The sequence below is a fragment of the Lissotriton helveticus genome, chromosome 11 (assembly GCF_964261635.1).
Source record: "Lissotriton helveticus chromosome 11, aLisHel1.1, whole genome shotgun sequence".
NCBI lineage: Eukaryota > Metazoa > Chordata > Amphibia > Caudata > Salamandridae > Lissotriton > Lissotriton helveticus.
The window spans coordinates 822,089,931-822,117,444 of NC_136072.1; the positions used below are offsets into that span (position 1 = coordinate 822,089,931).

The window sequence follows — 27,514 nt, forward strand, 5'->3', positions numbered from 1 at the left end:
CTCCCTGGCACATGACAGGACACATAGGGAAAAGTAAGACTTGGGACAAGATTGTCCCTCATTTTCACAAGCCCCACATGTCAGAAGACACCAAGGAGTTTTATCGAGGCTGTGTCACTTGCTTAGCCAATGGCAAATCAGGTGGCACTACAAAGACTCCCCTTAATTCCACTCCCAGTGGTGGCCTTTGATAGGGTAGGGATTGACATTGTTGGCACCTTGAACCCTCCAACTGCAGCTGGACACAGTTATATCCTGGTGGACCATGCCACTAGGTATCCATAGGCAATTCCCCTTAGAACCACTACAATTCCTGTATTGGCCAGGGCCCTCCTAGGAATCTTTTCCAGAGTGGGCTTCCGTAAGGAGGACTTAACAGATAGGGGTACCAACTTCATGCGGAGTTATATAACTGCAATGTGGGAAGAGTGTGGAGTAAACTACAAGCTTCTCACACCCTACCATCCACAGTGCAATGGGTTTGTTGAAAGGTTCAACAAGACCCTAAAGGGTATAATCATGAGATTCACTCTGCCTTCTCTTTGCCTACAGAGAGGTTCTCCAGAAAGGAGTTGGCTATAGCCCATTCAAACGTTTGTACATCCAGTTAGGGGTCCATTGTTTCTAGTTATCGAGAGCTGGGAGCAATTTCTCCAACCTCATAAAAAGGATATTGTGGACTATGTGCTTGGCCTGCGATCAGGTATGGCTGTGTACATGACGAAGGCAAGTAAAAACCATGAGGCCAGCCAGGAGCTTCAGAAAGCCTGGCATGACCAAAAGGCTGTCCTGGCTGTTAACCAGCCAGGCTGGAAAGTGTGGGTGGTGGAGCCTGTGGCCCCAACAGCTCTCCAAGACGAGTGGCCCCCACACCATCCTTGAATAAAAAGATGAGGTCACCTACCTCGTGGACCTAGGCACTCCAAGAAGTCCCCACAGGGTACTTTATGTGAACTGCCTAAAACTTTTTGTGGACAGGGCTGACATGAGCTTGCTCATGGCCACTGATGAGGGACAGGAGGAAGATAGTGACTCTCTCCCTGATCTCCTCTCTCAGAACCCTGTTGATGCATCAGTTGAAGGAGTAGCCTTGGCAGGGGGCCTCACTGACCAACAGCAAGCTGATTGTAGGAAGGTCCTCAATCAGTACAAACACAGGTTTTCTCAGACACCCAGCCAAACCACCACATAGTGTACCCATGAAGTGGACACAGATGACAGTCTGCCAGTAAAGAACACAATTTACAGACAGCCTGACCATGTCAGAGTCTGCATCAGAACAGAGGTCCAAAAGATGCTGCAATGGGGGGTCATTGAGCCTTCAGAAAGTCCATGGGCTGGCCCAGTATTCCTGGTACTACAACTTCACACCAAGGGTAGAAAAAGGGAGATGAGGTTTTGTGTGGATTACAGAGGCCTCAATGCAGTCGCTAGGGCTGCATGCCCATCCTATTCCAAGGGCAGATGAGCTCATAGATACTTTGGCCTCTGCCAAATATCTGAGTACATTTGAACTCACTGCTGGCTACTGGAAAATAGCTGAAAATGCCAAGCCAAAACAGTATTCTCAACCCCCAGTGGGCATTATCAATTTATGGTGATACCCTTTGGTCTGAAAAATGCACCTGCCACATTTCAGAGGTTGGTGAATAAAGTTCTCACAGGTCACCAAGTGACAGATAGGGCAGGGCAAGGTTGTATACTTGGGTCACCTGGTAGCTGGAGGCCAAGTTTAGCCATTGGAGAGAAAATCCAGACCACCATGAACTGGGTTATTCCCACTGCCCAGACTCAGGTCAGAGCTTTCTTGGGCCTGACAGGGCACTACAGGAGGTTTGTTAAGGGATATAGGTCCATTGCGACTCTCCCTAATGATCTCACCTCCAAGAGAATGCCTAAGAAAGTTCAGTGGACAGTTAGCTGTCAAAAGACATTTGATGACCAGAAGCAGGCCATGTGCACTGCTCCCATTCTGCAAAATTCAGACTATTCCAAAACCATTGTCCAGACAGATGCCTCTGAGATAGGGGTAGGAGCTGTTTTGTCACAACTAAAAGCAGAGGGTCAGGACCAATCAGTGGCTTTTATAAGCAGAAGACTGACCCCAGGGAAAAACGTTGGTCAGCCATAGAGAGGGAGGGCTTTGCTGTGGTCTGGGCCCTGAAGAAGTTGAAGCGATACCTGTTTGGTACTCATTTCCTCGTTCAGACAGACCACAAGCCCCTCTTATGGCTTAAACAAACGAAGGGTGAAAACCATAAACTTTTGAGGTGGTCCATTTCCCTACAGGGGATGGACCACAGTGGAACATAGGTCTGGGAGTAACCATGCCAACGCAGATGGACTCTCCAGATATTTCCTCTTAGAAAATGAATATTCAACTAGGCAAGGTTAGTCTCATCTCCTTACGTTTGGGGGCGTGAGGTTGCGTATGAAAGTAGAATCTGCTTTCATGGTTAAACCCACTTTTTGCTGGTGTCATTATGTTTTACTGACTAGTCTGACTGGGATCCTGCTAACCAGGACCCCACTCTCTCTGCTTCTTCCCACTCTATATAGAAAGAGCAGTGAAAGAAACACCTTATTTAGATATACAAGCCATCATCCCCGCAACCTCAGGGACAACTTGCCCTTTGGACAGTTCCTGAGGTTGCGGCAGAATTGCTCTAAGAAGGAGGACTATTTTAATGAGTCCTCCCTTTTGATGGCAAGAATGAGTGAACGAGGGTACCCCATGCGATTACTCAAAAAAGCCCGTAAACGGGCGTGGCATAACCACCGTGAGCATTTGCTTAATGTGAACATCAAAAGTAAGGAAGAAAGATTAGTCTGTGTGACGACATTTAATACAAAAAGCAATGCCATCAAGAAATGCATTAACCGGCATTGGCATCTGATCAGCAATGAACTAGGGGGTATTCCACCACCCTTACATGCATTTAGGAAGGGTAGAAATATATGTGATCATTTGGTAAAATCACTCCTTCCTACACAGCGTTTGCCTAGCCAATCCACATTGTGGGGCCTTCCAGCAGTAACAGGACACAAGAAATGTGGGTCCTGTAAAGCCTGCCCACTGACGATAGAAGGTACTACGTTCAGCCATAACAATCAGACACATAAGCTTCAAGATCACACTAATTGCAACACCCCGTGGGTAATATATGCCATCCTATGCCCATGTGGGTTCATGTATGTGGGCCAGACTACACAAAGAGTGAAGTGTCGGATCCTGCAGCATATGAGCCGTATACGCTGTAGAACTCCAGGAGCTCCTTTAGTGGACCATTTTACCACTTTCGGACACACCGAGAACAGTTTGCAATGGTGGGTCATTGAAAAAGTCAATGCGAACCCCCGAGGTGGTGATTTGCAGAATACTCTAAACAGAAGGGAGTGCAAATGGATATATTCCTTGGATACAGTCCATAAGGGCCTTAATGAAATGGAGGAGATAAACAAACAGGTAGCATTGTTGAGATGAGTGGATTTTTGAGGCATGGTTAATATGTGACTACTGTTTTATTACATGCTCAAATATGCTTAATACATGCATCTGTATATGTGTCTTTATTCTCATGTAACTCGTCTATGTGACATTGTTGATGATGTAACTAGGCTTATTATACATAACACATGCTTTGTTCTTCCTTTCCAGCAATTGGTCATATTGTATGATAATTATTTATTTTCATGTTGTATAATTGTCAGAATGTATGATCACAAATTTAATGTTGTGAAAATAGGAATTAATGGAAACTTTGCATTTCATATTGTATGTTAATGTAAATAGGAATATGGAACGATTGGAATTTATGATTCTGTAGTATCGGTAATATATCATGGATAAGTCAGCTTTCTCAAGGACTAATTGCTCTTGTGTCCACCATTTATCCCAAAGAAAGATGGCGGCTCCTTTGTCCGCCGATAATCGCAACAATAAGTATTAGTGACTTGCGGAGTTTTACCATCAATAGATATCCCCACCTCCGTGCCCGTTGGTTTCACTTTGAAATAATTGTCCAAAAGAATCGGGTTCTGTTGAATTACGATGCCCTTTAGGAACACGATTGGGAACTGTAGTCCCCTTTCTATGACTATCATTAACGGGCGGGACCAAAATAACACGGACACGGTAGCGAGCCGATTGCAACTGGGATTCAAGCCCGGCTCTCGTCTCATGGAGGGAACACGCTACCCGAACGGTAATCTTCCTGCTTTTTCAAAGAATACTGGTGTTCACACTAGTCTTAGAAACACAGTGACTTCTTCAGTATCGGTCTTGGACGATTTTTAATCAGTATTTGGTTTTAACGGAGCGAATTGATCTTTTCTTTTTCTTTTTGATTACACAGCTGCTTGAACCTTGGTGACAGGAGCTTTGGATATATTAAAAGAATATCGAAACGATCAAGGTAATAAGTGTGGGCTATTGTATAGCTTCCATAGAATGACATTGATGCAGCATGATGTGCTGATGTTGCCTGTAACTGTTTTAGGTACCATCACGTCATTATTGGCATAAGTTGGAAGATTATACCCACCCCTTAAATTTGAAGATTGAGTCTTCTATGATCAAGGTAAATGCTTTACCCTTAATGATTGAGACACACGAATCTTGGACAGATGATTCTTGACTATAGTAGATCAGGTCCATGCATACTGTAAAAATTATGTCTTACAGGAGTACAAGTACTCATTGCTGATTGAGGATACATACCTCGTTGGTTCTCCATCATAGGGTAAGCGCATGGCTCCCCTTTTTGGTTATTAAATAAACCCTTGTCGCCACTACAACTGGGTAAATGTTCCCCTTTATATTTTCTATAGGGTCATCGATACCCCTTGGTTGCCCCTTCCTATATGTCCTGATGAAGACTCGCATGCCCCAGGTTCAAATTACCGGTTGGCCTTAAGTCGAGTCGAAACGTGGACGCCATTACCCCCACCCTGGACCAGTACCTCGACATTATAGAGTGCATACTGAGGACATGAATGTCTCTTTGAAATTTTGAGTTCAAAGGTTCTTAAAAATAATTCTTTGTCTGGACAGGTTTTCAATACGGATAGAATACAATACCGTTATTGACTGAAAAGTAATGTGAAACGTTTTTTGTATATTACTGTGAATTCCTTTCTTTCCTCCCTCATTCACTTCACACTTGGATCGCCCCTTTTGCACGCTCTGTTTGGGCAACCTCTTTGTTTTTACTGTTAAGATAACATAATACTGTTGTGCGAAATGAATTCTAAATAAGAGACAATGAATTAAATACATTGTATCTCGGTCTCCGTTGTAGTGGTTGTTTTCTATTGTCCTTTTTTCCTTAACATTATTAGCTATGTTAGAGCAGATTCATTTGAAGTGCTCTTGACTGTGAAATTTAAAGAAATAAGATTGATTGGGTCAAGTGTTTTGATCAATAGGTCCAGGACCATTGTTTATTTATATCGTAAATCACCCAGGTCCATACCTTGTGGGTCACCCCATTTTCTTAATGGTCTTCCCTAAATTGGACATGGTGAGTACTTAGGTACACTCCAGATTGGCTACTGGGGTACTCTTGTAAGTCCCTAGTATATGATACTAAGGTACCCAGGGCATGGGTACACCACAAGTCTCCCATAGGTTGATTCATGCATTATGCCACCCATGAGACACCACTCAAATTATTACTACAGGCCTGCCATTGCAACCTGTGTAAGCTGGTGCTAGCACCACTTACAACTGATATAGGTTTCCTTATATCTGAGGTCACTGCACTTAAAATTTATAAGTCACCCCTAAGGCAGACCTTTCAGTCTTGAAGGCAGGGTGCTCGGTTCTAAGTGTGAGGGTGCATCTGCATGAGCAGGATATCCCTACAACACTTCGGGGTCCTATCTACTGGGTAGTTAGAGCATCAGCCATTACAATATATAGAGTGGCCTTGCTTCATTACGCGATGAGCATCTCTAAACTGGCTGTAACAAACCCTGTCGTGTTTGGTATCAAACATGTTGGAATCATTCCTGCCGCACAGTTTATGATTCCATGACATGATTCCATGACATGTAAAGGTCCTCCAGGAGGCCAGTCTTCTAGAATTGGACAGCAAACTATGGCTGCTGCCGACCAGAGATACGATTCTGCCCTCCTGCTGCTGAGCCAAGCTTGAGGAGGGGAAGGAAGGACAATATGTTTCCTGTCACAGAGAGGTGAACCCACCTCCCAAACAGGACTTAGTGTATTGCGACAGGGTGGAGGAGCTTGCCAGAGCCACTGAGACTACTTGAAGGGCACATTTGGTTCCTATTTGAATACTCAAGTTCAAACCAGTTCAGGGAGTGTTGGCTCCCGCTCTGGTGCGAAACTGGACAAAGGACATGGAAGTATCCTCCCTACTGTCCAGCCACTCCTCTGGGAGAGACCCCTGAATCGTCCCAACCCTTTCCTAAGGTTACTTAAAGGCTTACCGGTGGGTCGGTCCCTAGATTTGCTGTGGGACAAGATTCAAATCCAATACCACTCTTCTTCAACCATCTGGGCATGCAGGACTTCGCATTGGGAACCAAGACTGCAACTGGGAAGACTCTTGCTGCTCCTGGTCTCGTCGTCCTGCTGCATCTTCTGTGCCTGTGCTCCATACAGGGACTTCACAGTACCTGTGGACATCCAAGACAACCGAAGAAATCTCCCTTAGAGTGAAGCAGTCACTTCAAAGCTGACCAGTGTGCTGATCCTGTGCAACCACAGACTCTGTAAGGCTCAACAACACAGGTTCTGGTTCTGCAACTCCTTCGAGGCCTTCACTATCTTCTTATCAAGTTTGAGGACAGTATCCCTCATTGGAACCATGGGAACAGAACCCCTGTGCACTGTGTCGACTTTCTGTTGCAAAGACTTGTTGACTCTCTCCTCCAGAGATCTTCAGCCTCCAGTATCTCCTCCAGCCAAGATCTTTGCCTGCACCGCATCCTGTGCAATGTGGGCCTTCCTCCTTTGGTGAGGTGCTCGTGGCACTTTTGCGACTCCTGTACCTTCGGTATGTGGGTCCTCTTGAGGGTCTTCTTTGGCTCCAGTGGGTCTCCCTGCTAGCTCGGTCCTGCTCTGATTTACCTGCTCGTGGTGAGTCACTTGAACCTTGCTGGTACCAACACTGCACCCTTTTCTACAACTACTTTGGTTGCTATTGCCAAGGCTTGTTGGTGCCCCTGCCGGGCACTGACTCCTTGGCTCTAGAGATCCAACTTGAGACAGCTCGTAAATGGCTCCTGGTCTTCCACAGCATCATCTGGTCTGCACAGCTGCAACTTAAAGAGCACCATCAGCTATCCCGCATCTCTGACATCGGTGGGAATTTGTCTTCCGTGCCTTCTGGTCACTCTTGAGTGGCATAGACTCTGTCCCCTCTGCTTGCAGGTACCTCGCATCCTGAATCCACCTCTGGGTTCCATTGCACTCTTCTCACCTTCTTCTTCAATGTCATTTTCCTGCAGTCCTCCATTGTGGTCTACGGCAGGTTTTGACACCACTTTGCACCTATGCACCCGGCTTCCCTGGTGTAGGTATCCTGGTTCCTGGGGTATCCACAGGTGGGGTGGCTCTCCAACCTTCCGTCCTCCACAGGGTTTCTTCAGGGTCCACTGGGAAGGGTCCTTCTTCTATTAAAGTTGCAACTGAGACTTACTCATTGACTTGAAGTGAGTACGCGGTCTCGTTCCCACACTGCACATGACCTTGTGTGGTTCCTAGATACTCACCTTGGGTCATTTCTAGGGGTCCCTGACACTTATACCACTTCTGGGTCCACTCCTGACTTCATTCATGGGTTGCATTCCACTATTTTAGTATAAGCTTTGGTCTCCCCCTGAAGACCAGTGTGTATTCTTTGCTATTTACGTATTCTATATACAAAGTATTGTGTGTATGGTGTTTATATCTCTGGGTAGGAGATAATACATTGTGTTAGTGAGTGTTAATAATAAATACATATTTTAACTACACTGTGTCGTTCTTTTTCACTTAACCTATACCATAAGATTAAGTACTGATAAAACATGCTGCTTTACACTCCTTCTGGCCTAAGCCTGAAGGCTGCTCTCCACAGCTACCACTTAGAGAGCTTTCTATGGTTGTCTAAGACCACTAAAATCACCATAGGGGTTATTAGGGTGCAGGGTGCTACACTTACATAGGTGAGCACCATATACTAAGCCAGCCTCCTACAAATAGTATTCATAAGGGCATGGCAAAAAGCAAGACAATCTCAGATTTGTTAGCAGAAGTTCATAGTGCATATCATTGCTGTCAAGTCAAGGCCCCCCTCTCAAGGGTAAGGAGATGCCACTGAAACAATATGGTTTATTTGCACCCTGTGCTCCATCATTGCTATGTCAACTGGAGCTTCAGGGAAGGCAAACAACACAGATCTATGGTGAGGAGGCTGTGACCCCTCTCTGCCAATATAATTGGACACCCAACCGCGGCAGATGTAGAACAAATTCTTCTGTTCAGTCTGAGAGTTAAATCATGTGAAGTGACAGCTCTAACAGTTTCATGACATTTGAGATTTTTTAAGAGTGGACCACTCAGCCATGAATGTCTTTCCTAATGAGAGCCTCATGCAACTTGATTACTTACCAGGCCAGTTGAACAGGCTGAATTCGTCAGTCTGGAATTTCTATAGCCATCCTTGCCTGGGGTCTTGAATCAAAGAGCAGCACATATGTATTTCTATTTCAGAAACTAACTGTACCACAGGAAAAAGCTAATCACACAATTTGGATTTAACTAGCCACTACTGCAGGCTTGCAGTCAATGCAATGGAAAGACTGGAAGAAAAGCCCTTCTTTCTGCCAAACAGTATTTACATTTTGGGACTCCTTTGTAGGAGTGGTACAGAAACAAATTAGAAGCTCAGATTATGGACTTGTTTGGCTAGTCACAAAGGAATGCAAATAAAAGGTCAGTGTGGAGGCTTTTTTTAAGAGTGGAGTTAAAAGTGACTGAAGGAATATTTGACCTAAACAGAAAATGGGAGATAAATTGGTAAGACACCATGTAGTGAGCCAAGATAAGACTGTACATTTGAGACTGTAGTTTCACAGCAGACAACCTAAAAAAATCTGGTTGATACCATATGGAGTGGTGTGAGGAATGGCTTGCACGAGGACACTATTTATTGCCCAGTTTGGTTCTTACACAGGTCTTTTCCAATCTCTCAGTCATTATCACTCCCATACTCTCATCCTGCTCTCCCTCCAAGTCCACCTCCTTCCACATTGCCGTCTTCCTTGCTTTCCTTCTAACCCTGTTTTCTTCCAAGCATATTTCTCTCCCTACTGCTCTTTTTACTGCTCACACAAGCTCTCTTTTTTGCCACCCCTTGTGCATGCCCTTTCCTCTTATCCTCTTGTTCTCCCTTCTGCTGTCAAATGTTGTTCTCCGACACTCCTACAAAACGCGTATTCTTGTCCTGCTCTCCCTCTTACATTCCTGCTCTCCAACGTTTTTTGCAGCTCCTCACTAACTCTCTTCCCCCTCTAGCTCTTTCACATCACTTGAAGCCTCCACTCAGTTCTCTGTACTCACGGGAAAAGAGTATATAAAGATCCCCAGCAGCAGAAGTGCCAGCATAAGGAGAAGGATAGTGATCATCCAGCAGTAATATCTTTTCCAGATGACAAACTTCAAGCTCCTCCAGGGATTCTGGAACCACAGAAAGGAGGTTTCTGGCCGCCTGCGAACAAAAGGAAGGTTGGTAGGTGCAATGTCCATGACAATAAAACAGGGTAACAAATATTAACTTGTGTTGTTGGGGTGCGGTATGCCCTCCAGCACTGGCAAGGTCTTTGAGGTGGGGGAAATACGGCAACAGGGTGGGGGCCTTCTATGTAAGACCACATGAGCAACGGCAGAGGGGTAAGGGGTAAGAAAAATAAGCAAAGGCTATGGACGATGTGGGTGTTAATGGCCCAGCCGCAACAGAGATCTCAGATCAGTGAGCGCCAGGAATATATATCGGGAGATTATTCTTTTAAAATGTTCCCTGTCATACGCTGAGTTACTTACCTTCGGTAACGCTTTTTCTGGTAGATACAATATCTGCCTGTGGATTCCTCACCTTGTGAATATCCCCTTGCGTCAGCAACATTCGGAAATTCTTTTTGTAGCCTCGCGCCGACGTGCACTCGGACGTCATAGAGACACGACATCGCTCGCGACTCCGCTGACGTCACCGACGCCTATAACAGGCCCACGCCGGCGTGATGACATCAGTTCCGCCCTTTTTTCCGTGCCATCGAGGCACACGGACGGACCAATGACAGTAGAAAGGTATACAGTATACACAGTACACAATAGTAAGGGCAAAACACACAGTGTAAAGCAAATGCAGGAAAGCAATAGAAACATTTCCATGACAGCAAAATATATATACATTACATTACAGTAACTCTGGTATAGAAGAGTGGACAACGGGGAGGCGGGTGGGTCAGTGAGGAATCCACAGGCAGATATTGTATCTACCAGAAAAAGCGTTACCGAAGGTAAGTAACTTGTTCTTCTGATAGATACATCTGCCGTGTGGATTCCTCACCTTGTGAATAGAGTCCCACAGCAGTCCCCACTCCCGGAGGAGGGTGTCCACTCTTCTAAACCAGGAAATCCTGAAGGACAGAACGCGCAAAGTGGCCGTCCCTCCTCACTTTGGAATCCAAGCAGTAATGCTTCGCGAAAGTGTAGAGGGAAGACCAAGTTGCGGCTCTACATATATCCTCAACAGGCACACCTCTAGCCAATGCTGAGGTCGAAGATTTAGCTCTAGTTGAATGAGCCCTTATACCCTCTGGAGGTTCCTTACCGGCCAAAGAGTAGCAGATCTTAATGCAGAGGACGATCCATCTCGACAAGGTTCTTTTATGGACCGCTCTTCCTTTCTTGCAGCCAGCAAACCCAATGAAGAGCTGGTCATCCAAACGAAAGTCTTTAGATCTGTCCAAGTAAAAGGACACCGCCCTTTTGGGGTCCAGACGGTGTAGTCTCTCTTCCTCCTTAGAAGGGTGAGGGGGAGGATAGAAGGTAGGTAGGGTAACGGACTGTCCTAAATGGAAAGGAGTTACCACCTTAGGCAGAAAAGCAGCCCTGGTCCTAAGAACCATTCGATCAGCATGAATGGTCAAGAAAGGGGGCTTGAAACTAAGAGCTTGAAGCTCACTTACCCTCCTTGCCGAGGTTATTGCAACAAGGAAGACTGTTTTAAGAGTAAGAAGTCTCATGGGACATTTGTGAAGAGGCTCAAAGGGAGCACCCATCAGAAAAGTCAAGACAAGATTTAAGTCCCACTGAGGCACAATGAAAGGAGAAGGAGGGAACTTATTTGTGAGGCCCCTCAAAAATTTTAAAACCACAGGAGACTTAAAAAGTGATGGCTGGTCAGGCAAGCAGAGAAATGCCGACAGCGCAGAAAGATAGCCCTTCACTGTGGCAACAGCAAGCCCCTGTTGCGCCAGAGAAAGGGCAAACTGGAGAACATCAGACAAATGGGCTCTCAAAGGGTCAATAGACTTTTCCCCACACCACATGACAAATTTTGACCATCTATAAGAATAAATGGACTTAGTGGAGTCACGCCTGGCTGACAAGATGACATCCACAACGTCAGGCGGGAGGGAAAAGGAATTCAGGTTGCCCCGTTCAATCTCCAGGCATGAAGGTGTAATGTCTGGAGGTGGGGGTGTAGAACCTGCCCCTCCATCTGAGAGAGGAGGTCTGCCCTGAGAGGGAGACGGAGCGGCGGGTGAGAGGAGAGGTGGAGAAGATCTGTATACCACACCCTTCTTGGCCAGTCCGGGGCGACCAATATGACTTGGGCCCGGTCTTGGCGAATCCTCCTCAGAACCCGAGGAATCAAAGGTATGGGAGGAAACGCGTAAAGGAGTTGATTTTCCCAACTCAACTGAAACGCTTCCCCCAAGGCTCCTTGCATCGGATACTGGAGACTGCAGAACGACAGGCAGTGAGCATTCTCGCGAGTGGCGAACAGGTCCACCCGAGGAGTCCCCCACATCTGAAAGATGTCGTGAACTACCTCTGGATGAAGCCTCCACTCGTGGTCGGCAGAGAACTGCCGACTGAGACTGTCTGCACAAACGTTCAGAACCCCGGCCAGATGATTTGCCATCAGACAAATCTGATGGTCCTGAACCCAGGACCAGAGACGCAGAGCCTCTCTGCAGAGACACTGCGACCCCACTCCTCCCTGTTTGTTGATATACCACATCGCGGTCGTGTTGTCCGTCAGGACTTGAACCGAACGACCGCGAAGGGAAGGGAGGAAGGCCTTGAGCGGCAAACGTATCGCCCGCAATTCTAGAAGGTTGATGTGAAGCAACCTTTCCTCTGGAGACCAAAGACCCTTGACCTCCAGATCCCCCAGATGAGCACCCCACCCTAGAGTGGATGCATCCGTTATCACTGTGGCCACCGGAGGAGGCAGCTGAAAAGGCTTCCCCTGAGACAGGTTGCCTTCCACGCCCCACCAAGACAGATCCGCCGCAGCTTCTCTGGAGATCCTCACTGACTCCCTGAGATCTCCGTTGTGCTGATACCACTGCCTGCGGAGGCACCACTGGAGCGCCCTCATGTGCCAGCGTGCATGGTTGACCAACAGAATGCATGAAGCCATCAGACCGAGCAGGCGAAGGACCTTCAGGACTGGAACAACCGCTCCATTGTAAAATAAAGGAATCATTTCCTGTATGTCGTGAATCCTTTGAAGGGGAGGGAATGCACGACATACAGTTGTGTCCAGTACAGCACCTATGAACAAGTTGCGCTGGGAGGGCACCAGGTGAGACTTGGGTACATTTATCGAAAAACCCAACCTGTACAACAACTGGGTTGTCTCCTGCAGATGATGGAGCACTCTCTCTGACGACTCTGCCTTGATCAGCCAGTCGTCCAAATAAGGGAATACAGGAATCCCTGATCTTCTGAGATGCGCCGCCACCACTGCCATCACCTTGGTGAAGACTCGAGGTGCTGTAGTAAGACCAAACGGAAGGACCGCAAACTGATAGTGCTGCGATCCCACCGTAAAACGGAGATACTTCTTGTGCGACTTCAGGATTGGGATATGAAAATACGCATCCTGCAAGTCGAGCGACACCATCCAGTCTTCTTCCAGCAGAGCCTGAAGAACCTGAGCAAGGGTGAGCATCTTGAATTTCTCCTGCTTTAGATAAAAATTCAAGATCCTGAGATCCAGGATTGGACGAAGCCTGTCATCCTTCTTGGGTATCAGGAAATACCGGGAGTAGCATCCCTGACCCCTTTCCTGCTCCGGAACCACCTCTATCGCACCTTTTCTCAATAAAGTTCGAACTTCCTCCTGAAGGAGTAACAGGTGTTCCTCTGAGCAATATCCCTGACAAGGAGGGTAATTTGGAGGGAATTCCCGAAAGGGAAGGGCATACCCATTTTCTACGAGATTGAGAACCCAAAGATCTGATGTAACCGATTCCCAATCCCGTAGAAAGTGGGTAAGCCGACCCCCCACCGGACCCACATGATCCTGAATGGCGGATCTAGGGCTGCTTTTCCGTGGCTGGGGGGTTGGAGGAGGTGGAGGAGGAAGAGGCTTGACGTCCTCGAGGACGTGCTCTCTGCTTTCCCCTGTATGACCTATACACGGTATTTTGCTGCTGCTGCTGTTGTTGCTGCTGCTGTTGACCTTGTCTATACGAACGAAAGGAAGAGCGACCAAACCCTCTGAATTTCCTGGTTGTAGAACCTCTGATCTGAAGGCCAAGAGATCTTGCGGTTGCTCTGCTATCCTTGAATCTCTCCAAGGCCGTGTCAGCTTTCTTTTCAAAAAGGCCTTCACCATCGAAAGGCAAATCCAAAAAAGCAGACTGCACATCAGCTGAAAAATCAGATGACTTCAACCAAGCCGAACGCCTTGTGGCAACCGCTGTGCCCATGATTCTTGCCACCGAATCAACAGTATCGAGGCCGCTTTGTATGACCTGACGGGCTGCCGCTTGAGAGTCAGATAAAACTTCCTCAAAGTCTTTTCTGCAATCCTCCGGAATCTTAGGGATCAATGAACGCATAGAGTCCATAAGTGCATGTACATATCTACCCATAAGGCAAGTGGCATTAGAAGATTTTAATGCCATACTAGCAGAAGAAAAAGTCTTTTTGGCGACTTGATCCTGTTTCCTGGCCTCTTTGTCGCCAGGCACCTGCGGAAAAGCACCAACCGACTTCTTAGAACAAGCAGCCTGAATCACCAAGCTCTCAGGAGAAGGGTGAGATGACAAGAAGGCAGGATCTTCAGGAGCCACTCTATACCTCCTAGCCACACTTTTTGAAACTGCAGGAGCAGAAAAAGGTTTCTTCCATACTTCCATAATGGGCTCTGTTAAAGCATCATTAAATGGTAGTAAAGGTTCTACCGCTGAGTTCGGAGAATGAAGAACCTCAGTCAATAAATTTGACTTAAATTCGACAGTAGGTAAAGTCAAACCTAAAAGTCCTGCTGCCTTCTTCATAACAACGTGGTATGGCTGAACATCTCTAGAGGGTGTATCAGACCCCGAAGGTAAAGCCCATTCTGGAGAAAATTCAAGACCACTCGCCTCTGCCAGGTCCTCGAAATCATTCCCATCCAGCTCACCTTCTTCCAAGTCTGAATGAGACTCACAAAATCTCTGTTCATCTAGGAGACGTTGAGTCTCTCTCCTAGACCTCAGTTTAACTCGAAGTGCAGTCGGATTCAATGTCGAATCCGACGGCGCCGGAGCCGACGTCGGAATCGAATCCGAAGGCTTGGAAGGATGTTCCATAGATTTGCTTGGAGCCGGCGACGCCGGAGCCGGAGACGTCGACTTCGGTCGAGCCGGCGTCGATATCGGCGTCGACCTCGGTGGAGCCTGGTACTGCCACAGCGGGGTCAGGGCTGGCATATATGGCATGAAAGGTGCCGGAGCATATGAGTGAGGTACACCCAAATTAAAAGCCATTGGACCCATGGGACCCGAAGGTGCTCCAGAGGGGTGCCATGATCTTGAGAAAACACCATACATCGCGTTTAGAAATGCTGAAGGGTCCTGACCTGGAGCTGGAAATGGTGGATGCTCAGGTTGACCTCGAGGCAGATTAGAATCGGTTAAATTAACAGGATTCGAAGTCTCCTCTTCAACAGGAACTCCATCGGCGTCCTCCGGATTCGAAGATGGAGCCGGAGACGGAGCCGGAGTCGGATCCGGAACCGGAGTCGGAGAATGGACTATCGACTCCGAAGGTGAGGCCTCACCTTCCTGATCCGACACTTGTGGAGGAATCACCTTCGACTTCATTTTCTTTGGAGATTTCGATCTTGAGCCAGACCTATCATCCGAATGACGTCGGGACTCATGTCTCCTCTTCTTATGTTTTCTACGAGAGCCGGAAGCATGATCAGATGAAGACTTCGAGACCGACGCCTCACGAGATCTCGACCTGGACCTCGACTTCAATCTCTTCGAGTGTTTTGAAGATCTTCTAACTTTACTCGCCTTCAGCTTAGCCACAAGAAGTTTTGACTCCCTTTCTCGCAGAGCCTTCGGATTCATTTTCTGACACGACGAACACCCATCCACGTCGTGGTCAGAGCTCAGACACCAAATGCAGTCTTGGTGTGGGTCCGTAACGGACATCATCTTTCCACATTCTCTACAAGGCTTAAAACCTGTTTTCTTTGGCGACATGACAATCGAAGAAAAAGGGTAGAGAATGGAGAATCTAAGAAAAATTGTAACAAAGTCACCAGTAAAGCTACAGAGTATCCCGAAACCGTTAGCGTCGACGACGCGGAAAAAAGGGAACTGATGTCATCACGCCGGCGTGGGCCTGTTATAGGCATCGGTGACGTCAGCGGAGTCGCGAGCGATGTCGTGTCTCTATGACGTCCGAGTCCACGTCGGCGCGAGGCTACAAAAAGAATTTCCGAATGTTGCTGACGCAAGGGGATATTCACAAGGTGAGGAATCCACACGGCAGATATATCTATCAGAAATGCATACCTCTGTATGAAAATAATAGCTTATTATCATGTAAATTACAGGAATACAGTACACCTGATTCATTTAGCACTTGGTGGAGGAGTAAATAAATGCTCTACACATGGTTATGCAAATAGGTTTGACGGAGTGAATCTTTTACATGTGGCAATACCCTAAAACAGATCTGACTTCAGCCAATAGAGATTTGGTTAGTTCTCACCACCCTGGTAAAGATTACAATGCAGGCTTGAGTCAATTAGGAATTTTTGACGGCTTTCATATGAACCCAACTCTTGAGAACTAGAAGAACAAGTTACTTACCTTCAGTAATGCCTCATCTGGTGGATACAATATCTAGCCGCAGATTCCTTACCTTTGAATTCCCCCAGGCATCGGACTGGATCCGGAAGATTTTTTGTGAGCAGTACTCCTGCGCACTGGTACATGGCATTGGTCGGCTCGGCGTGGCATCATCGGCATCGGAAGTGAAGTTATACTTTCCCCACCAGAAGCGCAGAGCCATGAAGTGCACTGACACTGGTGTGTCCAAACTAGGGACCTAAAAGAGATCAGACCTGACCCTAGAATTCGGTACACAGGGAGGATGGGTGAGTCGGTAGGGAATCTGCGGGTAGATATTTTCTCTATCAGATAAGGCGTTACCAAAAGTAAGTAACTTGTTCATCTGATAGAGATTTCTAGCTGCATCCTTCGGGATCAAGTTTGCGCTACATAAAACTTTATAAATAAATAAATATTCCTTACCTTTGAATAGATACCCAAGAAATACCACTCCTGGGGGTGGGTCTGCAGACAAATTTAAACTAGGAAGTCCTGCAGGACCGAATGGGCAAATTGCCTGCTTCTACAGACCTGACGGTCCAGGCTGTAGTTCTTGGTAAACGTATGCAGGGATGCCGACATTGCTGCCTGACTGATGTCCAGGACTGGAACTCGACGGGCTAAGGCAGTGGTCGCAGCCTTAGCTCTGGTGGAATGAGCTCTCAAGCATTCAGGAGGCTGTTTCTTTGCCAATGCGTAGCATATTTTGATGCAAAGAACAAATCATTGAGAAATGGCCCGTTTTTACACTGCCTGACATTTCTTCAGACCAACATATCCCAAGAAGAGTGGGTCGTCCACCCGGAACGTTCATGTGTGGTCAAGGTAGAACGAGTCGCTCCTCTTCCTTAGAGGGATTTGGAGGAGCACAGAAGGTTGGCAAAGCTACCTACTGGCCCACATGAAAAGGTGTTACTACCGACAAGAAAGAGGACCTAGTGCGAAGCACCAGTTTGCCAGGAAAAACTAATAGTAAGGGAGGTTTGGATGACAAAGCCTGTAGCTCACTCACCCTCCTGGCCGAAGTAATCGCCACAGGAAAGGCTGTTGTGATGGTGAGCAGCATGAGGGGACAGTTGTGTAATTGCTCGAATGGAGCATACATCATAAATGTGAGAACCAAATTAAGGTACCATTAAAGCATAATGAAAGGGGAAGGTGGGAACTTATGTGCAAGACCTTTTGGAATCTATTTACAATGGAAGACTTAAATAATGAGGGTTGGTCTGGCAGCTGCAAGAAGGCAGACAGGCCCGAAAGGCACCCTTTCAGAGTGCCCAGAGCAAAGCCCTGCTGGGTAAGGGGCAAAAGGAAAAGTAAAATATCAGAAAGGGAAGCAGAAAGAGGGTCAACAAACTTTTCTGTACAATATGTTACAAATTTTTTGCATCGGCAGGCGTATACCTTCTTGGTGGAGGAACACCTGGCAGGCAAAATAACATTACAGAAATCAGGAGGAAGGTCAAAAGATATCAACAGCCATTGGTGCTGCGACAGGAGAGCCTCCCAAAGGGATAGCCTGATGGGAGGATCAATGCTCTTGTTCAGAACCTCAGGATACCAGACTCTCCGTGCCCAGTCCGGACCCACAGGGATGACTTGGGCCCGGCCGTTCCTGATCTACTTGAGAACTCTTAAATAGGAGTAGTATGGGAGGACATGCATACAGGATGTCTGAGCTCCACTCAAGACAAAAAGAATCTCAGAGTAAGAGCTGCCTTGGAAGCTCCAGCGTGCAAAACTGCTGAGGTTGCACGTTCTCGGTGGAGGCAAACAGATCTTACCAAAGCTGTTGGAAGAGACCTTGTGCCACCTTTAGGTGGAGCTGCCATTCGTGATCCACTAGGCCTCACCAGCTGAGTTTGTCTGCCTTGGCATTCAAGGATTCTGTCAGGTGTTGAACCACCAGGTAAATGCCCTGCTGTTCCAGTCATTTCCAGAAACACAGAGCCTCCTGACAAAGGATCCACGACCCCACACCGCCCTGTTTGTTGCAGTACCACATGGCAGTGGTGTTGTCCATGAACACTTGTACCAGCCTTCCCTTGATGGAGGGTAGAAAGGCTTTCAATGCCAGTCGGACCACCCAGAGCTCCAGCATGTTGGTGCGGAGACTGGGTACCGCTGGAGACCAGAGTTCTCTGATATCCACCTCTGCCATGTGACTGCCCCATCTCAGGAGTGACACATCTGCCACTACTGTGAGATCTGGTTGGGGAAGGGAGATGGGTCTGCCTCTGTCACAATTGTGGTTTGTTAGCCACCACTGCAGGTCTTTTGCAGTTCCCTCTGAGATGTGGACCATGTAGGATAGATTTACTTGATGCTGCGCTCATTAGAATTTCAGGCCCCACTGCAGGGTCCGCATATGCCATCTGGCATGTGTCACTAGCAGGAAGCAAGGGGCCATGAGGCCCAGCAGCCTCAGAGTCAGTCTCATCGAAATCCTGGATATATGCTGAAACATTGTTATCAAAGCCGGAATATACCCTGACCTGCGAAGACATTCCACATTTTAGCCCGCGGCACTAAATCGAAGGCCGACTTGAGGTCGACAAATGCCGCAAAAAGCGTGCCTTCACTGAGTATTACCACCCGTCAGTAAATTAATACAAATCTAAAAACTTGATCTATTGTACTTGTGTGAGTACGGAACCCCGCCTGGAGTGGTGACAATATTCATTCCTCCTCAATCCAGTCTTGGATTCTCTGCAAAACAAGCCTGGCTATCACCTTCTGGATGCAGTCTATTAAACTCATCGGCCGATAATTTCCTGGGTCGGAGCGCTCACCCTTCTTGAATATCGGAATGATCTCAGCGCCCTTCCAGGTATCGGGTGTGGGGGTATCTAATCGCTCCACACCATCATCTATGTCTACTCAAGTGACAGTGTACTTGGAAGCCATCTTGGTTATCCCTTTAGAGAATCGAGTCCTCTTTCTACTTCCTTGCAATTGGTGGTCCTTTCTCCATTCCCACACACAGGTCAGGTGCACTTACTTATCCAATCAAGTAGGGTATATAAACAGCAGTTGATAGAGCTTTCAGTTGCCATCGTTCGTGGAAGGAGCATAGAACCCCCGTGTCCCGCCGCCGGATTTTTGGAGCCCTGTTGATATCTATTGGGTGAGTCCTGGGAGAAATCCTTAATGCGGCACCTTCAATCTAGTCACTCTTTAGTTGACTCGCTAGTTTTAAATAATGAGCGAGTAACATAACTTCCCTACCATTTTTTCTATTTTACAGACAGGGAGTTATTTTAAAATCATCTGAATCAACCGTCTCTGAGCGCAACCAAAAAGGTAACCATCAGTCCTTCATCTCCTTATGAGTTTTAGTTAAGAAACTGCTATCCTGTGACTATATAGTATAGATGTTTATGCCAGTTTTCTTTCTATCCATTCTGTAGGCAATCATCACAATTAACTATCCCCACATCAGGAGGATCATACCTTTCCAGTTTCACATAAATACGCATTACTGCGGCCACTACTTTTTAACTCCGGGCGGCGGGTCTAAATGAACCCCTACTCCTTAATTAAGGTACTTTCATCTTCTAAAGTAAAAAACTATATCCTTACTAATTGTTTAGTTAAAATTAAAAAATCAAAAGTTGAAAGATCGAATATATTGAAAGATCCTATAATTTCTTTAGGAAATATAGAAATTTAAATCAACATTCGAGACCAACGAATCACATCAATGTTTATGGAATATCCATCTGCAAACCTCAATTAAAATAGGTAATACACCAATCTTGTTCGTCTATTAAGTATTGGCCATGAAGAAATCATAAGACTAGGCTATAATAATAAGGGCTCAAATGTTCATTTACTGTTTCTTTATGGTTTAGAATATCTACATAACATAAACAAAAGAAAGGGTACTCGTTGGACGTACAGACCAGATTGCGTCATCGAATTACAGCAATATATTTCGTGTTTTTAAAGTAAGTGACCTTATTTATGATATAGATGCATTGCATATTATTATTTAGGTCCTGCTAGAATAACTTCCTGATAACTGCGATCATCTCTAGTGTTCTCTACTTCATCGTTCACGCTAGTTAGAGGTTCAACTAGAGAGATACAAATATCAGAATCCCTTTATTAACCATCCAATGTAAAAACCCTTTAAACTTACAACATTGGGAATAGTCAATCTATGACTATAAGACACTGTCTTCTTTCTGTGACCACTAGTGCAGATAAAAGATTATGGGTTCAATGATCTACCACAGTTACGCATGTATGATTACCTTCAAGGCAAGGAAATGAAATCCTTAATAGTAATGTTATAATATAAAAACGTTTGGTCAAAACAAAATGGAAAGTCTGAGACTACTACAATAACATTGGATTGTTCTGAAGTGTTTTTATGTTACACAACAAGAGTAATATTGTACATAATGTTTCTTTATATGATATTTTCCTTTTTGTAGATACTATCGTGGCTGCTCCAGAAGAAGGCGCTGGTTCGTCGAAACGCGCGTAGAGATTAATTTAGCCACATTTTTCTCTTAAAAATTGTGTTCATTTTATGTAACTTCTACCTCGTTGAATTATTTGCTTCTTTTTAACAGTGTTGTTGTGTATTCTCAATTCATTGAGTTACATGTGTTTAATGTAAATTGTAAATGTGTATTATTATTTCAATGTGTTTTAATAATTTGTGAATAAAATTGAACTCCCCTTTTTTACAAAAAACCAATGTTTTAGCTCAGTTCATTTCGACCTCTCGTTACGCTCTGTTGCCTAGATTGATACATATCAAATTATCGGGTGTGGGGGAGCCATTGGCGACGGCATTAGCAAGGGACTGAATGTAAGGCACCCATACTCCCTTATCATGCAAAAACAAATCGGCTGGTACTTGATCCAACCCGGGCGCTCTACCCTTTGGGATAGTATTCAGTGTTTTGTCAACCTCGTTTTTACTGAATTATAACAGAGTGAAATCTTTAGAGCTAATCACAGGGTCTCGGTCCAGATCGATATCAGATCCCGGGAGGGCAAACTGCGTCGCAAAGTGCGAGACCCAGAGATCGGGTGAGACATGGTTACTGGGTTCTCCCCTAGGAATCCCCTTACCCCATTTGACCAGAACCCAGAATGTGCCCATGGACCTTTCTCTACTGGCACAGTACAACTCCCTCCAGTACTCTTCATCCCAGGCCCATTTGGCGTCTAATTGCGCTTTCTTATACGCCAAGCGTGCATTCTTGATGCCGTCCCTATTTTTCAGTTTAATAGCCTTTGCCAGGGCTTTATACGTGTCCCTGCATGTTTTGCCATACCAGGTTTTTTCCCTATTTTCTGGCCTCTTCTGCGAGTTTGGTACTTTCGTAGTAAAAAACACCCTACATTGATTAAAAAGATTTGTGTGGATAGGAATAACATTAGCTGTCAAATCCTCCTGTGTAATACATTTCTGGAGATCAATTGTCGCCTCTGCTGTCAGCTCCCTCATTGTAGCTAGATTGTCCCGTTTCAAAAGGCAATTTGCCTATTTTACCCTCATTATGTCATTGGAGAGAAAGGTGTCAACCCCCTCTGAGCAGGTATTTGGGAGGTCACATACAGACAACTGGAAAGAAAGTGCTAACGGATCATGATCACTTTCCACTCTTTCTACTACGACCATGTCCTTGATCGAACACCAGGTATCTTTATTAATAAGGATATATTCTATGCGATTGCTACGCAGTCCATTATTGAAAGCAGGAGTGCCCTGTTTGTCAGATTCCGTTCTGCCATTCACTGCCCTTAGACCTTCTTCAAGGCATAGCACTTTAAGCTGAAGTGCAGCTTCTCTCCACTTTTTGATAAGGGGCAGGGACAGCTGTGGAGTATTCCAGGAACGGTCTTCTTCCAGGGTGAGGTCTATATCATTACTATCAAGAGGTTCAAAACAGCAGTTAAAGTCTCCAGCTACTAAAATGTTCCCCTTCCCATTATAAAAAACAAGGTGGAATTCCAGCAGGGCAATAATATCCGAGGCTTTGCCCCCCGGGATGCCCCTTGCATAAATGTTAAAAATAAAAAGGTCCTTGGACTCAGGGTTCTGTATTTGTATTAGTAAAAGATCATTACTTTTGGAGTCCAACTGTGTAACTGTGTATCTATTATCCTGTCTAACCCATATTGTTAGACCCCCCTTAGATCTGCCCCGCAAGCTGGGAGTAGCTGGCATGGAGAAATTTAAGTATCCTGGTCTGTACTCCGGATCAGTCAGCCAGGTCTCCTGAAACAATACAAGGTCGTTACTATCTATAAAGGTGAGCCAATCTTGAGATGTTAACTTACTTCTTAGCCCAGCAATATTCCATGAGACCAGGGATAGTACACTAGAACCGGGGCTAATAGAAGAGCATCCCTAATACCCGCTATCGCCCGGCACCCAATTTGAACCAGCTCTCCCTGATTCCAAGGGGACAGAGGGGGGCCCTACAACTATATTTGGGCTATTTCCACCCCTGGGCAGTCAACCATGTTGTTGGTATTGTTGCTGCCTAATGGGGCATCATTTGGCACAGATGTAACCTCCTCAAAATTGGTATTGAGTTTTGAGGCTGTGTCCTCCCAGTAATCAAGAGATAGTCTTGCCCATGGACGGTTCCGATCTATACTAGGGGGCAGTCAGTCATTGGCATCCAGCATACTTAGGGCCTCAAATCTGTTGCTCACATGGATTGGATTATTTGTGAATCTGTGCTGGCTCCAATGTTGCCTTCCTACATTGCCCCTTTGAGACATGCCTGGTCAGTAGAAGTATCCCAGCGGTAGAACTTTTATGCCCTCAGTACTAGTCATAAACGCACCCGCCTGCTCCAAAATACAACCCACCATTTCCGGGGACCTAAGACTTAGCACAACACAATCACCAGCCATACCTTTACGAGCTTGTCCAACCCATGCAACCCTTCTCACCATTTTGAACTCCTTGAATAACTGATCCCCAAGGCCTGTTTTACCATTCAAGAAGTGGAGTGCCTTGTTTTTAAGCGATGACCAATGCTCCTCTTCTTGGTCTGGGAGTTTCGGGACATTTGCTAAGATAATGGTGTAGGGGCTTGCCTCCGGTGGGAGGTGGAGAAACTCTCCCGGGGGCGTGTGATTCCCTACTCCCTGTAACCTCCCTGTGGGGCCCTGTGGCCCTGTCCTGCCTCTGGTGTCAGAATGTATTGGAGGATTCGAATGAGTAACCGTTGATATTGATGGTGGACATGTGTCTATAAAAGATGTTCTAGATACAACAGCACTCTGCTTACTGACAACTTGCTCGTCGACAGGTCGAGTTCCCGAGGGGATAGAATGCTCTTGACATAAATGCTTTTCTAGTTTGCTTAGTCTAAGGTCAATTGCTTCAAGTTTAACCAGGACCGGATTGATCAAAACTGAAAGCCTTTCCTCCAACTGTTTAATAATAAGATCACATTTATCATCAAGAGAGCTATGGCCTGGTGTTATATCAGGTTGATTATTACCGCCCCTAACCCTCTTGTCACTTTCGGGGCACGTAGGTGTTTCCGGTTGCACCCCCAACCCATGGGCAGGGTTTTTATTCCTAGCCTGTTTGGAGATCTGGTGGCTTGTTCTGGGTGCGCTACGCGCTTTCCTTTTCATAGGCTGATCTCTCCCTCTATGGGCCTATGAAACCCTTGACTGCCTGGTACGTGTGGATGGGGGAGAAGTAGGTGGAGATGGACAGGGTGAATTAACCGTCTGTGTAGGTTGCAGGGAACCCTGCTCAGGGAGGGATATTATCACACGAGGAGTTAAGGGGCACACTGGCACCACTACTGATGGCTCCGACGCAGAAACAAGGTTTACTTGCAGGTTTGGAGGTTCTAGTGAGAGCCTCTTCTCGATGAGCTGAATCTCCTGCATTAGCATGGATTCAGCCCGAAAGAGGAAGGCGTCTAATGTCCCCACCACCCCAGCCCCAGTACCCCCCTTGCGTGTGTTTTTACTCATGGTAAAAAGGTGTATGCTTAAAAAGATTGATTTAAGGGGACCGCAAAAGGGAAGCCCCCGCACTGACACAACTAAACTGAAATCTGTATACTTAAGGTATGCCTCAAACTCTACGGTTTTACTGGCCGGCTAATCAGCTAGTCCCCCTAGTGTCCAGAATACAAAAGTGAACGCCGGCTTACTTGATGTACTTCAGTCATAGTCCGTTGTGAGAAGTAAATAGTTAGAGGGCTGGCCCAGCCCAGCCTCTAACAGCCGCTGGCGGGCGCGGATGGGCCCGCCCTTGGCCCATGATTTAAGCGACTCCGGGCGCTGAGGATGATGTCAGCAAAGCGCGCCACTGGCGGATGCCGGGTAATGTAGTCCCCCGGGAACTGTTTCACTCGCGGCGCTAAGAGCTTGTGCAGAGCCACTTCGGTGGTCCCAGGCGGGACAGGCGGGTGAGCAGGTCCCTCGTGAGCCAGGCAATGAGGGCAGGAGTCAAGGTACGTCCCGAGCAGCGGGAGGCGCCCCGGTGATTTAAGCGCCTCCGGGCACTGAGGATGATGTCAGCCAAGCGCGCCACTGGGGGATGCCAGGTAATGTAGTCCCCCGGGAGCTGTTTCACTCGCGGCGCTAAGAGTGTGTGCAGAGCCGCTTCGGTGGTCCCAGGCGGGACAGGCAGGTGAGCAGGTCCCTCGTGAGCCAGGCAATGAGGGCAAGAGTCCAGTCGGATCACCCCGAGCTTCAGCATGTTGGTGCGGAGTCTGGGTACCGCTGGAGACCAGAGTCCTCTGATCTCTACCTCTGCCATGTCACTGCCCCATCTCAGGAGTGAGACATCTGCCACTACTGTGAGATCTGGTTGGGGAAGGGAGAGGGGTCTGCCTCTGTCACAATTGCGGTTTGTTAGCCACCACTGCAGGTCTTATGCAGTTCCCTCTGAGATGTGGACCATGTAGGATAGATATACCTGATGCTGCGCTCACTAGAATTTCAGGTCCCACTGCAGGGTCCGCTTATGCCATCTGGCATGAGTCACTAGCAGGATGCAGGGGGCCATGAGGCCCAGCAGCCTCAGTGTCAGTCTCACCAAAATCCAGGATAGAGGCTGAAACATTGTTATCAAAGCCGGAATATCTGGAAGTATATCTTGGACTCGCGAATCGAGAGGAAAAGCCAGAAACGGCACTGTCTCCAGAACAGCGAATGCAGGACGTGTGCCGTAGTCTGGAGGTGGTAGACGACACCCTTGGGCAAGCACGTCTTCAACAGCCAGTAGTCGAGATAGGGGAAGACTGGCACCCCTGATGTCTGCGGTTGAACACCCAAGGAGCGCTGGTAAGGCCATCAGGGAGCAAAGTGAACTGAAAATGCTTGTGACCTAGTGTAAACCGGTGGCTGGGATAGGGTTGGCACAGTTGAACACCCCTTACTTGACCATTAAAGGATCGAAAAGCAGACTGGGGTCGTGGGGCAGCTGAGAGGCCCAAAGCCTTGAGCCATAGCTCTTGAGTCCCACCCACTGGTAAGCCCTTTCATACCCTAAGAAAGGGGTTAAGATGTCGCAGGGGTCCTTCCTAGAGGAGGGGCTGGACAGAGGGGAGGATACTCCCATGCCCTTTGTCCAGTTTCACGCCAGAGCTGGCTCAAACCAGAGTATGCAAGGAGGGCACCAAATGTACACTTCAAAGCAGTCTAGTGGTGCTGGCAAGCGCCCCCACCCTAGCCCAATACCTAATCCCCGTCTGGGAGGTGGTCACACCTCCCTCTGACAGGAAACCTAGTGTTCTACTTTCCCCTGCTCAAGCTCAGTTCAGCAGCAGGAGGGCAAAATCGCGTCTGGGGTCCGCAGCAGCACTAGCTTGCTGGCAGACCCTGGAAGGCTGTTACCGGGATTACTGGGGGATTCCCGGAGGAAGCCCGCAGTGCATGGAATCATATCTCCAACACAAGTAAAGGTGTTGTGGTATGATTCTAACATGCATGATACCAAACATGCCCAGGTTCGGCAGCCACTATATAGTTAGCTATGGTGTAAGCATGCTTGACCACTATATGTATCAAAATGGTTGATGCACTTACAAAGCCTGGAGAATAGACTACGGGGTTTGTAGGGGTGTCCTGCTCAGGCAGGGGTAACCTCACACTTATAAACCAGCAACCTGCCTTCAGGAATGAAAGGCCTGCCTTAGGGGTGAGTTATAGGTTTTAAGTGTAGTGACCTCAGATATAAAGCAACTTTAATCTGTCATAAGTGGTGGTAGCACCAGCTTAGACAGGCTGTAATGGCAGGTCTGTTCTCACAGTTTGAGTGGTTTCTCACTCATGGATGACACAATACATGCTGCAGCCCATGGGAGACACCTGGTGTACCTATGCCCTGGGTACCTTGGTTCCATATACTAGGGACTTATAGGGTTACACCCTTAGCCAATTGTGGCGGTACAGAAGTACTTACCATGACAAATTTAGGGAGGAAGCAAAGTGACTGGGGTCCTGATTAGCAGGATCCCAGTTTGACTAGTCAAAAAAACATACTGGCACCAGCAAAAAGTGTGGGTGAACATCAAAGCAGATCTTACTTTCCTAAACTCGGAGTTGGCCCAGCCACAGTTTCCGAAGAACCAGGCCTCGAGCGCTGATTCTCCTTCGTTGCGTCGGCCAACTGACAAGGGAAAGTCGAAACACGTTTCGGCTTCTTGTGTTTTTTTGTGCCTTTTACCTGACGGTCCCGGGGACATGGAGTCGGATAACGAGGGCTTGGGACATCTTCAAAGATTCCGCGACCTTCCTCACGAGCGGGATTGCGACTTCCTCAGAGTCGAATGCTGGGCCACTAGCAACTTCAGGGATCGCTTCCTCAAAGCCTTCGGCACCATGGCCAGGCATTCAGACCCCGACTTGGAGTCCTGATCGCGCTCCAGGCACCACAAAAAAACCCAACCTGTGGGTCAGTCGTCACAGGATTTGAACCCTTTCTAACGGTATGACATTCTCGAAACACCAGGTGTCCTAAGACTCAAAAAGCTTTGAAAAAATGTCAAAAAAACCATGTCAAGAACTGACAGAGGGTAACTCTTCTCTCGGATCTGCACTGGCTGGCGTTGAGCGTGGAAAGAAAAGAACTAAGGCGGTGACTATTTGGGCGCGGACGACACCACATGGAGCAAACCAACATCACCTA

The 27,514-nt window shown here is 47.0% G+C and overlaps 1 protein-coding gene across 2 annotated transcripts in view; it reads right to left on the bottom strand.

The window, feature by feature from the left end:
- LOC144792107 (myoferlin-like) overlaps window positions 1-27,514 on the bottom strand; it is a 3,514,236-nt gene that overhangs the window by 65,803 nt on the left and 3,420,919 nt on the right. For both annotated transcript variants that reach the window (XM_078666976.1, XM_078666975.1), the window contains one exon: window positions 9,575-9,722. In XM_078666976.1, the coding sequence (XP_078523102.1) occupies window positions 9,575-9,722 (148 nt within the window). The remainder of the gene's footprint in view (window positions 1-9,574; window positions 9,723-27,514) is intronic.